Raw genomic sequence first — 13,616 nt, 5'->3', positions numbered from 1 at the left:
CAAAAGATCTAAAGTCCATTTAGATAGTCGCACAAACAATGGTAGAGTGTTTAATAGCTGACGGAAAGAGGGGATAATTAGTACACAAACTCAATTGGGTATTCACATTTATAAGTGTGTGTATCCAGAATCCTGGCGCTAGCTTCAGAAGTTCACTAATTGGCTTCTCCTATTAAATTCTATACTTTTCCATGGGTGTTGCCCAATCTGATTATAACCATTCAACGAAAAATTAGTACATCTGGAAAGTCCCACTGTACTGTAGCATTGTGCTATTGTGCGCTTGTCCAGGATACTGCTATTCAGACATTTTCTGGCCCTTAATGGTTTAATTAGTTTTACACTTATTAACATTAAGCGGCAGAAAATGTCTGAATAGCAGTATCCGAACAAGAGCACAATAGCACTAATGTTACAGTAAGCATGAAGGACTTTCCAGATATACTATACTAAATGTTTTTCTTGAATGGTTATAAATCAGATTGGGCAACACCCATGGGAAAAGCCTATAGAATTTAATAGGATGAAGCCATAGGGTGAGACTTCTGAAGCTAGCGCCAGGATTTGGATACACAACTCCTATAAATGTCTCCTATAAATGTGAATACCACAATTGAGTTGTGTAGCTAAATCCCCTCGTCAGCTATTAAAATCTCTACCATTGTTTGTGCGCTATCTAAATGACTTAGATCTTTTGTCAGTAATGATGTGTCCTGAATGCCTATCACAGCCAGGCAATACATAATTATCTTAAATCTTAACAAAAGGAAGACAGAGGGCTGGATTATGCCCAAGACCATATGAGAACAAAGGGTGATGAGTAGGGAACACAGGGGTTCCTGGATCCCATAATGCACCCGTGCAGGGCCAGGCACAATCCCAGTTCTTATGCTCAAAGAAGAGAGACTACGAACACCTAGCTCCATGAGCAATACTAGACTCCCCAAAGTAGACTGGAAGGAGGTAGGACCACATTATTAAATACATTCAACATATTCCTACAGCTGAGGGAACTCTGTTAAAATTATCCGTAGGTCACCATAATGTACACATTCAAGTACAGGCGAAAGGGGGAAAAAAGAAAAAGAAGAAGCTCTAGCCACACACTGAGGGTATTTTTAGATACGCCGTCTAGCGTGTGTTATTTACTGATCCACTATGGCATTATGTGGCCTTGTTAACTCTTGAGATTTGTTTGCTCTGCATCTCTCTATTTCTAAGGTGTATGCTTCCTGCCCGCAGAGGTGGCTGTCATTCTGCAAGCTGCTGCAGCTCCTTTCAAAGGAGGAGCATGCTGCCACTTTCTATCACCCTCTGTTTGTTGCTTCCCTTGATCTAAAATAAGAGGCCCTTTGGAATGAAAGTCTGCGGCTGTTCTTTGGTATGGAAAGACACATAATATCCCTGACTTCACTGCTTTTGTGTATGTGGGGCTCCGGTGTATTATGTACGGTGTGTTGGAATAGCAAAACTACCTCTCCCAGGATTACTGGTTACTAAGCCAACATTCTTCCCCAGCAGAAGGCTCAAATCAATTCTGTTATGCTGCTGGGAATTTACTGCATGTTCCTTTCACTGCTACTGATGTGACCACCTGGTATAACCCACATGCTTTATACTGCAGCATTTGAATTTGTTTCTCTTGTGGAGGAGGAGACATGAATCTTACCCAGATACTCTGGGTCTTTGCACAGATGCAGAGAACAGAGCAGGGCAACTCAAGTGGAAGGATCCAGGAACTTCCAGAACGGGGTGGAAGAATTACCAGATATGCTCAGTAGCTATCCTGAGACTACAGGAAATTTTTTCATTGTGGTCACCGCACCTGACAGGTCATACCCTCATCACCCTCTGAATGCTGAGTCAATCAGAGTGGAAAGGGTGGGGGAAGATTATAGAGGAGTTAAAAACAGCCCTGTAGACTCAGCAGCTAATGTGAGGGCTGAGTCCCTTTCCTTGAGCCATTTTGGACATGGGGCAGGGCTATTCTAGCTGTATTTACTGGGGAAGGCTAACGTTTGGTCCACCATGGTGTGTTTTCTGGGCCTAAACAGAGAGCTGGGAGGGGAGCATCTGTTACTCCTAGATGCTACAGAGCCTGTGGACCTACATTTAGCTGTTACCTACCTGCTCTAATCTGGCATTCTGTCTCAGTTAGAGAGAGAGAGAGAATAGGGTAACACTTCAGCAAAGAGTTAAGCTGAGGTGCAGGAAGAAGGGAAGTGAACAGTTATACAGAATATTGCCTGTACAGCTCCATCCCCACATTACGCTTGCAAAGGCTGGTCAGACATAATTAACAATATCCTTTCCTCTCTCCCACTTAAAAAAAAAAAAAAATAGTTAAGTTGTTATACCTCCGCAAATTGAAACAGTGCTGATTCCTCTGTTTGTTTTGCAGTCGCCGGGGCATCAGGTTGTGATGGGCTTGAAGAGAGCTGGAGGGAAAAACAATTATTTTGTATATAATCATCTCTAGCTTCAACATTCTACACTTCTTATACCAAAATGTATAAAGAACCCCGGTATCCAAGATCATGCAGATAACCATACTGTAAAGAGTACTTGGCTTTCCCAAGGGGCTAATCAAAGGTAATCTGTGAGGAGTAATTACATCACTTTCACTATTAAAATCACCATGAGAATGAATACAACATAATAGATTTTTAAAGAGCTTTTACTGCTTCACCGAATAGTCAAAATAAAAAAGTAAAACCATCTCATGTTTCAGAGTTCAGTGAAAGGGGTATTTCACTGCAGTATGCTGGCATTTAAAAAGCACAATAAGCCACTTAGTTTGGAATATGTGTGGATGCAGACATCATAACAGCTGCACCAAACCAAAGCGAGGCGCTGGATACATGCCAGAAGCCATAGACGCTGTCCTTTGTAATCGGAATTTCAGATTAACATTGGGTTTGTACAGTGATTTATTTTCTACTGACACAGATGCCTGCAATGTAACCAGAAGCATGTTTTAATTTCCAAGGAAATTAAATTTCCAAGGAAATTAAAACAGGTCAAAAATAGGCATCTGAGATGAAGCATAGCTTCCAACTTGCTCACCTTAAAAAGATGGACTTGCAGATATGGCTGTGGATTGCCACCCTACCCTGCCACTGGGTAAGGAAAAGCCAGTGGGATTTAGTGGGAGTCACAGGGCCTCAGCATTACCATAACTACAGCACCTAACAAAATGCTGCACAACGTCCCTCCTGCCCACGGCATGGCAAAATAAACAAATGCAATCAGTAAGTGAGCTGTGATTTCCCCTATATTACCAGGAAACTCCAAACAAAAGGCCATTAAAAATAAAAGATTGAGTAGAGTGATTTTCGCTGTTTTGTAGGAATTGTGCAAATGTTACGTTAGAAATATTGGATGATGAATATTTATTTATTATCCCCACCACCATCAACATGGACATTGGACTTTCAAGGTGGTGGTAAGGGTTCTTATTACTGAGTTTCCCCTCCCTTCCAGAGTGAAGCTATTAGCTTTTAAAAATTCAATATCAGACATTTTATTCTGGCTGTTATTTTTCCCGACACATTAAGGATCTGTCTGTTCATGTATTTCAGGAGCTTTGAGATCTTAGCTTGAAACTTTGGGTTTTGTGGGTTGAAGTTAAGATATGAGCATTCATTTATTTTGGGGGTGCAGGAAGAGAGGGCAATGTTATTAGCACTAAAAGACAGGAGGCTCAGATCCATAGCCGGTGTAAATCGGCAAAGCTTGAGTATCTTCAGTGGAGTTAGAGTGATTTACACTAGCTAAGGATATGGCCCTAGTGTGTCTGCTTTAACTGAATGTCTTTGCTTATGGGTTTAGATTAGCTCTTATGTTCCCCGCCCCCAGCTCCTGGCCCAAGAGCTGTACGGAACTTAGCCACACAATGCCCCCTACAGTTCTCAAAATTTCCACAGCTCACATATTTACATTTGTGTGTGATTTCATTATTTACAATCATTTTAACAAATCAGAAAAACATTGCATAAACTCAAATGAGGTCTGGATGTTCAGTGAGGGCTGAGGTTCTTTGGGAACTGTGTACTGTTCACAAAAGACATTTGCAGCATATAGCATCTACTGCAGATGTTCCAGTATATGCCGTACATACCAAACAATAGCAGCTCCAGAACTTTTGAACAGTTTGGTTCAACTGAGCACTCAGCCTAATAGCCTTATATTGGTAGCTCACGTTTCCTGCTGTTTTATATTTTTTTAAAATAACAGATTAATCTCCAGGCATGCAAAAAAGATACATTTTAAAAATAGTGCTTAACAGAATATCAAAACTGAAACAAACCAATGAATGTGCAAATACTTTGGTGCTGGGCTAGGATATATGCCAAGTTTAAGCCCAAACGGGAACTTTGTTACCAAACTACAATATCCTGAAAATTGGGAGTGTCTAACAAACTCCAGGTGATCATTAACCTGAGACTCTTCCTGGCTGTTAGCAATAGAGTGCCCACTTTATTGACAGACTCTCAAAGGGCTTAAACATGTTCAAGAAGTCAAGTGAAGTCACCCTCTGGTGTCAAATTGCCATATGTGAAGCCAAAAGGAAGCGCTGGTGGTATGTAATGAAAGGAGGCAGGGAAAGGGATATATAGTACAAAGTTTGCCTTCTAGGACAGCTGAGAATTCTGGACTTAATCCACACAAGACTTACTCTGTCCTCAGTGGGACTACTCACAAGTCTACAGTGACTGAGGCATACAAGACTTTGCTGGAATGGGCGCGGAGCGTTTGGTCAGCTCTGTGGCTATAGAATAAAGGAAGAGTGTGGAGCATCCACAGGCTGTCAGAAGCAATACAATCACTTTTGACTAAGTCAACTGCTAAAATGGTTACACTGGCTCAGATACATAATTTAACTATACAGAACTCTATCAAAGCCTTGGTTTGTAAGCAAAGAGCCTTGTCAGCTAAGGCCGTTCCTGCACTACATCTAACTGAGTGCTTCTTTGAACAATATTACAGTGCTGTGTTTAGGGTTTCCATCATGTGCTATATACACTATTCTGCAGCTCAAGTCTGGCTTCCCCATAAACAACAGGAATGGAGGGAGGGAAACATGTAGTTGAAAACATTTGAGTAAAGGCTTGTCTCCTTCAGCTAAAGTGTTTGGGGTTTCTTTAAAAAAAAATTTTTGTGGAAAAAATCATCCTGTTACTTTTAGAAACTCACCTCTGCAAACTGGAACAATGGTGACTTCCGACATGCTTCAGTAGAATTAGATGCATCAGACTGGCAAGTATTCGAGGAAACCTGAAACAGTGATGACAAGGAATAAAACATCAATGATGTGCCTACAAAGACAGCAGCAATATCTAGTAATAAGAAATACTGTGCAGCAACACCAACAGCATTCAGAAGCAGTGTTTAACAGAAGATGGACAGCCTGATATTTCATAATCCTGAATACACAGAAACGAATGGAAATAAAGGTGACGTCAGTACTATAGAATCCTTTTTAATACACCTCACAATGGTTTAAACAGCGGTTAGGCCCAAAATACAACGTTTGGTTTTGATTTTAAACTTCACAAAAGGTTTTATGAAACGAAATATTAAAAGGACAGTCTCAAATTAAACATACATATGACTTGTGTTGGTCATGCTGTGGGATCAGCTACACCTCCTATTTGAAAATTAATTATGGAGAAAAAATTAGATTATTCCAAAAGCAAAAACACAACCCACATCATTTCAAAACCTGATTAAGTATGCTAAGTGACAAAAGTGTATTTACTTATAACATTAAAAAACAAACAAACAAGTACTTAAAAGCAAGAAAATGAGTAGTTAAAGGACACCATAAGTCTTGAATCGCTCACATAACATAGTATAGAATTTTTAAGAGTGCTTAAGTGACTTAGTACCACTTAGAACTTTCCAATGAAATTCACTTAACACAAAACAAGCTAACAAAAATATAACATTTAAAACACTATTCTGTGGGTCAAAATAAAGGCTATTGTGATTGAATATGCATTGCTTTTTACTTGATTTTCAAAAGCATTTAAGTGACTTAGGAGAACAAGTCCCATTTAAAGGATAATATTAAGTATGAAATATATTTATGAAATGTCAATTTTTTCTGGGTAAAGAGTTATAGTTGTTGTCTCAGGAGACTTGTATTTGCAACTTAATAGAAGTGCGTAGCATTGCTTGGTGAAATTATGTACAGGAACCTTTCGGAAGCTGATCAACAGCCAATCAAAAGTGAGGAGGCTCTGTGGAATTGTGGATATGTGCATACACACACACACACTCTCTAAATGAGAGGATCTAGGGATTCTCCCCTATAGAATTTTTAAATGCCAGATGCAATTTCCTGCATTAAGAAGATTTAAAGTATTTTAATGGAAGTATTTTATAAACAAACAAGACAATTTCCTGGGCATTTATCTTAAATTCTTCACCACAATAAATTTGCCAATGGCAATTAGTAACAGATGCTGCACACCAAAACACAAGAAGGCCCCAAATGCCTTTGTTGATTTGCCAGATACAAACATTCCCCACCCACCCCATTTACTGGTTGGTAATTTTTGACTTGGAGGTGAGAGGAGACTGACGGTTGTATTGTTCTATAATTGCATTTTAAATGTAAGGCTGAGACCCTCGGAGAAGTGTGCTTTTTTTTAGCTCATATTATGCATAAGTTGAAAAACTGACCCACCAGCAGCTTAAGTGGTGTGACTCTGGAGCTTTACGAGCTAAGGACGTATGTTTGTGAGAACACACGTGTCTGTCGTCTATAAGCATGGGGATTCATTAAAACAACCAGGATGAGAAAAGGCACCAGAACGTCCAGTTTTTCTTTTTGGAGATTGCTCCTGAAATCTCCTCATTGCAGCCGAGGCACAGATAGACGTTACCGCCAAAGAATTTGCTACTTGGGATTCTGATCTCACCCTGCTGCCGATGATCTCTCAGCTCATTTAGCCTCCTATGTTCACTTATGGACTACTTTTTCTTGCAAGATGATCACTGCAATTCATATGCCAAAAGTGAATGAGATTCTACACAAACAGCCTCACAAGGCTACCTTGACACCCTCCTGCCACCTCTCCTTCTCAAAAAAGTTATCCCCCCTTAAACAAAACACCATTCCTGAGTGTTGTGATCTGTATTCCAACAGAATCTCACCAAATAGCAATTTGCTATTCTGCACCGTTACTTTTCACAGTTACTGCACAGTCTAGCATCAGTGAGTTTACAAAATACCACATAGTACACTTGCTAGTATACGACAGAGTACCATAAATAATTGGAACTTAATTATAATCATCACAATGATTGAAAAAGGTACATTTGTGATGCACACGCCTTGCTGTTTCACTGAGTCCATCAATTTCAGGCCATTGCATTGATGGGGAGTTTGCAAAGAGTAAAGGGTCCTCAGGATTTGTCCTTTACTTACAAAATCAATCATCTGCCATGGTGCCCCAGCCACTAGTGAAGTCTGACTGTAATAAAGAACTGTGGAATATCAGTGTGAAAATCTCCCAAGGGCTTAATTTTGCCTTTCAAGCAGAACTCCACATGTGGGGCAGTGTGAAGCCCCCAGCAGAAATTTCAGGAAGTATAGTGCCTCAGAACTCTGCTGGCCAATTTGTAAGGGGGGAGGGGTTCTGCTCCACACTTCCTTTTCCCAACCGTTTGGGGTGGGGTGAGCATGGCTAGCCCCATGCAGGACACATTATGGTGCAGGAGGCCAAGCAGAATTTCTGGCCTGACACTGCTTGCGCTACTCTACAAAAACACAATAATGACTGAAAAGTAACTGTTGGAGATTGTGGAATAACCGTGGTTGTAGACAAGCCCGGACTAATATTCATCTTGCAGGGTTGATTTAGGCATAATTAAAATCAGTTAAAGTAATTAAAAACCAAGTCTGATATCCCCCCCCCCCTCAAATCATTTAGTTCCAAGCCAAGAACAGCTTTTCCAGATACAGGAACTGCAGCGATGAAACAGTCTAAGACCATTGCAAAGACTTACATGTGAGTAGCCCTGCTGATTTCAATGTCGAAGTACGTACTTGAATCTTTGGTCATGGCCTGGAATGATCACAGTGATCACTAATGCTGCTATAAGTAGAAATTGTCTCCTTCTGTTTGCTGCTCCTCTTTTGTCCACTCCAACTCGGTACCAGATTCCCCTCAGTAACACACAACTGACACTGGACCATCACTCATGACTTACACCCCAGGTAACGTGGCCCTTTGCAGTTATCAACTGAGCCAGAGCTGAACATCTAGCCCACATACAGCACAGTGCAGCCCTTCTACCTGAAGCAGAAGAGAAGCAGCCTTACGCTTTACGCATATTCTCACTTCTCCCCACATCTTTCCTGGCCTAAAGTAAAAGAGAGGAATAAAGAAATTGCAGTGATTGGAGTCTAAATACCTTAGACTGCTACAAGATTAGATTATGACTGAGGGCAGGGGGAATAATGAAGAGCAAAACTGCAGCACTGCTGCTTAGAGGAACTTCTCTGAAGTAACTCATTGAAGACACTAGGTGTTGCTGTAAGTTTAACAAAAAACACCACTAACAGGATAATGGGATATTATCTATGGGATGTCAGATTTGATACAAGAGGCATTTCCCATGGAGACAAGCCAACATATCCTGAAGCTCTTTCGGTTTCTGTTGATCCCACAATGTGTTTTGCTGCATTTCATGTTCTGTTCTTCTAACAAAATAGTAGAATCAGACAACACAAGTAAAATAACATCCAAAACAGGAGCAGTACAAGGTAATTTAAAAAACCAGTTACCTACCTTTTTGTAACTTGTTCTTCAGGATGTGTTGCTCATGTCCATTCCATTTTAGGTGTGTGCGCATCCATATGCACAGTTGTCAGAGATTTTTGCATTAGTGGTATCCGTAGGGCCGGCTGTCGTGTCCCCTTGAGTGGTATATTAGGCATTACCGGCCCTACACGCTCTCAGTTCCTTCTTGCCGGCAACTCTGACAGAGTGGTAGAAGGGCAGGTAATGGAATGTACATGAGCAACACATCTCGAAGAACAACAGTTACAAAAAGGTAGGTAAAAGATGGTTACTCATCTATGTAACTGTAGTTCTTCGAGATGTGTTGCTCATATCCATTCCAGTTAGGTGTGCGCGCGCCGCGTGCACGTTCGTCGGAAGATTTTTACCCTAGCAACACTCGGTGAGTCAGCTGGGTCGCCCCCTGGAGTGGCGCCACCATGGCGCTGAATATATACCCCTGCCGACCCAACCGCTCCTCAGTTCCTTCTTGCCGGTTACTCCGACAGTGGGGAAGGACGGCAGGTTTGGAATGGATATGAGCAACACATCTCGAAGAACAACAGTTACAAAGTGTATAACCGTCTTTTTCTTCGACGTGTTGCTCATATCCATTCAGTTTAGGTGAGTTCAGCTCTTACTTAGTTTGGTGGGGTTGGGGAAATGTCGCAGGATGATTGCATGAGCCAAAGCGCGCGTCATCTCTAGACTGCTAAAACAGGGATAGATGAGACCTAAGTTATGGACCAGAGACAGGTTAGCTGCCCAACATATCTCATGGATGGCACGTGACAAGAGAGGCAAGCGATGAGACGTGAGCCATCGTAGAGTGTGAGATGACTGGCTCAAGGACTAGTCAGAGTCAAAACATGCAGTTGATGCACAGTGTACAGGGATGAATCCTTGTTGAGGAAACGGGTAGGCCTTCATACGCTCTGCACCGAATGAGGTTGGGGTGTTTCTGCGAAGGGCTTGTCCGGCTGGGATTAGAAAAGCGAGTGGTCTACGATGTTTAGAGTGCAATTGTTGTCTCGCTGCGCGTGAATGTGGCTCGGGAAGGAGACTGAGGAATCTCCTGGCTAACAAAGAGGCCGATACCACTTTGGGTAGAAAGGCCGGTGTGTCGCAAACTGCACCTTGTTCCTTTGTGGACACGTAGTTATTATGGTGAGGGTCCGCCTGGTGAGAGCCGAGTGGAACTGTTCTTGCGATTGTGATGGCCCGAGGAAAGTGGTTTTCCAGGGAAGGTACAAAGGGGGACGTTGCTAACGGTCGAATGCGGCTGACATAAGTCTGGTAAGAACAAGGTTGAGGTCCCAGGTTGGGGCGGCGTGGCGTACCTGGGGGTATAGGCACTCCAAGCCCTTGAGGAATCGAGATACCATAGGATGTGAAAACATTGAGCGACCATTCTCCCCTGGGTGGAAGGTAGAGATGGCCTCAATGATGATACCGCTGGGCCCTGCTGTTTAAGAGACCAGAGGAAGTCCAAGATGGTGTGGATCAAGACCTCAGCAGGAAGAACGTTCTGCTCTCCACACCAGCATGAGAAATGCTTCCACTTGGCCAGATATGTTGATCGAGTGGAAGGGTTTCTGCTACCCAAGAATACTTGTTGCACTGGGGCAGAGCAACGCAACTCAGACTGGGTCAACCACTTATGAGCCATGCCGTGAGACGGAGGGACTGTAGGTCTGGGTGGTGAAGTTTGCCATGGTCCTGAGTTATCAGGTCTGGGTGAAGAGGTAGAGGGATGGGGTTGGCTATTGACAGGTCGAGCAACATGGTGTACCAGTGCTGCCTGGGCCACGCTAGAGCGATCATGATCAAGCGGGCTCTGTCCCTGCGTACTTTCAGCAGGACCCTGTGGACGAGTGGGAACAGTGGAAAAGTGCAGAGCAAGTGAGTCGTCCATGGTATCAGGAAAGCGTCTGCTATTCAACCCTGGGAGAGGCCTTGAAAGGAACAGAATATCTGGCATTTACTGTTCTTGCGGGACGCAAAGAGGTCTACACGGGGAAATCCCCACTTCCGGAAGACCGAAAGAATATCGTCCGGGCGAAGCAACCACTCGTGAGAAAGGAAGGATCTGCTGAGGCGATCCGCCAGAGTGTTTCGAACCCCCGGGAGAAAGGACGCTATGAGGTCTATAGAGTGGGCTATACAAAAGTCCCAGAGTTGCATGGCTTCTTGACAAAGGGTTGAGGACCTTGTCCTGCCCTGTTTGTTTATATAGTACATGGCTATTGTGTTGTCTGTGAATATTGACACACAACAGCCTTGCAAGTGCTGCTGAAACACCTGGCATGCAAGGCGGACTGCTCTCAGCTCCCAGACACTGATGTGCAAGGCCAGCTCCTGAGATGACCAAAGGCCTTGAGTGCATAGATGTCGTAGGTGAGCACCCCAGTCGAGAGATGACACGTCCGTCGTCAGGGACATAGAGGGGTGGGGTGGATGGAAAGGCAGCCCTGCACACACCAGGGTGGGGGTCAGCCACCATTCGAAGGAGCCTAGGATGCTCAGGGGAATGGTGACTATCATGTCTATGGCATCTCTGCCTGGTCGGTACAGTGAGCTGAGCCATGATTGGAGGGGACGGAGCCGCAGTCTGGTGTGTTTCATCACAAACGTGCAGGCCGCCATGTAACCCAGGAGACCAAGGCAAGTGCGAACCGAAGTCAATGGAACAGCTTGCAGGCTCTGGATGATGGCCGCCATTGCCTGGAACCAGGGCAGCGGTAAGCAGGCTCTGGTGAGATTGGAGTCCAGGGTGGCGCCAATAAAGTCTATCCTCTGAGTGGGAATCAGAGTGGATTTTTCAGCATTGATCATCAGGCCTAGATGTAGGAAAAGGTACTTGACAATGCCAATGTGATGGGTGACTTGTGCCTCGGAGGTCCCTCGGATGAACCAGTCGTCTAGATATGGAAAAATGTGTAGCCGACGGCAGCAGAGGTGCGCGGCGACTACAGCCATGCATTTCGTATATACTTTTGGGGCTGTAGAGAGGCCGAACGGTAGGACTGCAAACTGAAAATGTTGGCGGTTGGCTATGAACCGGAGGTACCTCCTGTGAGGAGGGTAGATGGCTATGTGAAAATACGCATCTTTCATGTCGAGGGCAGCATACCAGTCTCCCGGATCCGGGGATGGGATGATGGTCCCCAGGGATTCCATGCGGAACTTCAACTTTATCATGAATTTGTTGAGTTCCCGCAGATCCAGGATAGGTCTGAGAACCCCCTTTGGCTTGGGGATTAGGAAGTAGCGGGAGTAAAACCTCATGCCCCTTTCGTGTTTTGGTACCTCCTCTATGGCTCCTTTGGCAAGGAGCGTCTGCACCTCCTGAAGGAGGAATTGCTCGTGAGAGGGGTCCCTGAAGAGGGATGAGGAAGGGGCGTGGAAGGGGGGGCGTGAAATAAATTGGAGGTGGTACCCAAATTCCAGTGTGCATAAAACCCAGCGATCTGACGTTAGCTGGGACCACACAGGGAGGAAAAGGGAGAGGCAGTTGGAGAAAGGAGGGAACGGATCCTTTAACGAAACTGGTACGTTGTCCTCGGGCGCACCTTCAAAAGGTGGGTTTTGGCCCTGTGGGTGGTTTGGAGGGACCTTGGTTCTGATCCCCTTGCGTGCCTGACTGTCTCTGATGACCGGTTCTACCCCGCCTTCTGGCAAAGTCCTGTCTCTGTCTGGGCTGAGGGTAAGAGCGGTGTGGCTGGGGGCAGAAGGGCCTGCACTGAGTCACTGGCGTGTGCATGCCTAGTGAGCACATAATGACCCTGTTATCTTTTAGGCTTTGCAGCCTAGGGTCTGTCTTTTCGGAGAAGAGGCCTTGCCCTTCAAAGGGGAGGTCCTGGATTGTATGCTGGAGCTCCGGGGGAAGGCCTGAGACTTGCAGCCATGAGATACGTCTCATAGTAACTCCAGAGGCTAGGGTCCTGGCTGCAGAGTCCGCAGAGTCCAAGGAAGCCTGGAGAGAAGTTCTAGCCACCTTTTTTCCTTCATCCAGGAGGGCCGCAAATTCCTGTCGGGAGTCTTGCGGGAGCAACTCCTTAAACTTGTCCGCAGCCGCCCAGGTATTATAGTTATAGCAGTTAAGGAGGGCTTGCTGATTAGCCACGCGGAGTTGGAGCGCTCCTGCAGAGTAGACTTTGCGCCCCAGCAAGTCCATGCGCCTCGCGTCCTTTGATTTCGGGGCTGGGGCCTGCTGGCCATGGCATTCTTTCTCATTGACCGACTGGACAACAAGGGAGCAGGGAGGAGGATGGACGTATAAGTATTCGCAGCCCTTGGAGGGCACCATATATTTATGTTCCACTCCCCGGGCAGCAGGTGGGATAGAGGCCGGAGACTGCCAGATCGTGGTGGCATTGGCCTGGATCGTCCAGATAAAGGGGAGGACCACTCTCGTGGGGGCATCAGATGATAAAATGTCCACCACTGGGTCCCCTACCTCCAGGACCTCCTCGACTTGCAAGTCCATATTTAGTGCCACGCACCTGAGGAGGTCCTGGTGGGCCCTCAGGTCAATTGGTGGAGGGCTTACAGATGATGTTCCGGCTACCGCCTCGTCAGGGGAGGAGGATGAGGAGAGACCAGGGACAAGCGGGTCAGTTGAGGCCTCTTCTTGGTGGCCAGCCTCTGTCTCCCTTGGGATCTGGGAGTCTTGTGGCTGGATCGACACTTCCTCGGAAGTAGGAGGAGGAGGGCGGCTTATTGTAGCTTCCGGCACCCGGTGCTCCGATGTGGCAGAGCGAGATGGGCCTGAATGTGCACCTTGGGCCTGATGATATGCCCAAGGTGTCCAGAATGCCG

The 13,616-nt window shown here is 45.1% G+C and overlaps 1 protein-coding gene across 6 annotated transcripts in view; it reads right to left on the bottom strand.

Annotated features, from left to right (window-relative positions):
* Nucleotides 1–13,616, bottom strand: part of BBX (BBX high mobility group box domain containing) — a 222,169-nt gene that overhangs the window by 73,344 nt on the left and 135,209 nt on the right. For all 6 annotated transcript variants that reach the window (XM_075072610.1, XM_075072619.1, XM_075072608.1 and 3 more), the window contains 2 exons: nt 5,197–5,277; nt 2,358–2,438 (listed from right to left, as the gene is read on the bottom strand). In XM_075072610.1, coding sequence (XP_074928711.1) covers nt 2,358–2,438; nt 5,197–5,277 — 162 coding nt within the window. The remainder of the gene's footprint in view (nt 1–2,357; nt 2,439–5,196; nt 5,278–13,616) is intronic.

Source organism: Chelonoidis abingdonii, chromosome 1 (genome assembly GCF_003597395.2).
Source record: "Chelonoidis abingdonii isolate Lonesome George chromosome 1, CheloAbing_2.0, whole genome shotgun sequence".
Lineage (NCBI taxonomy): Eukaryota > Metazoa > Chordata > Testudines > Testudinidae > Chelonoidis > Chelonoidis abingdonii.
Note: the sequence above shows the minus strand (reverse complement) of the source record. Positions and strands in the feature narration are given on the sequence as shown.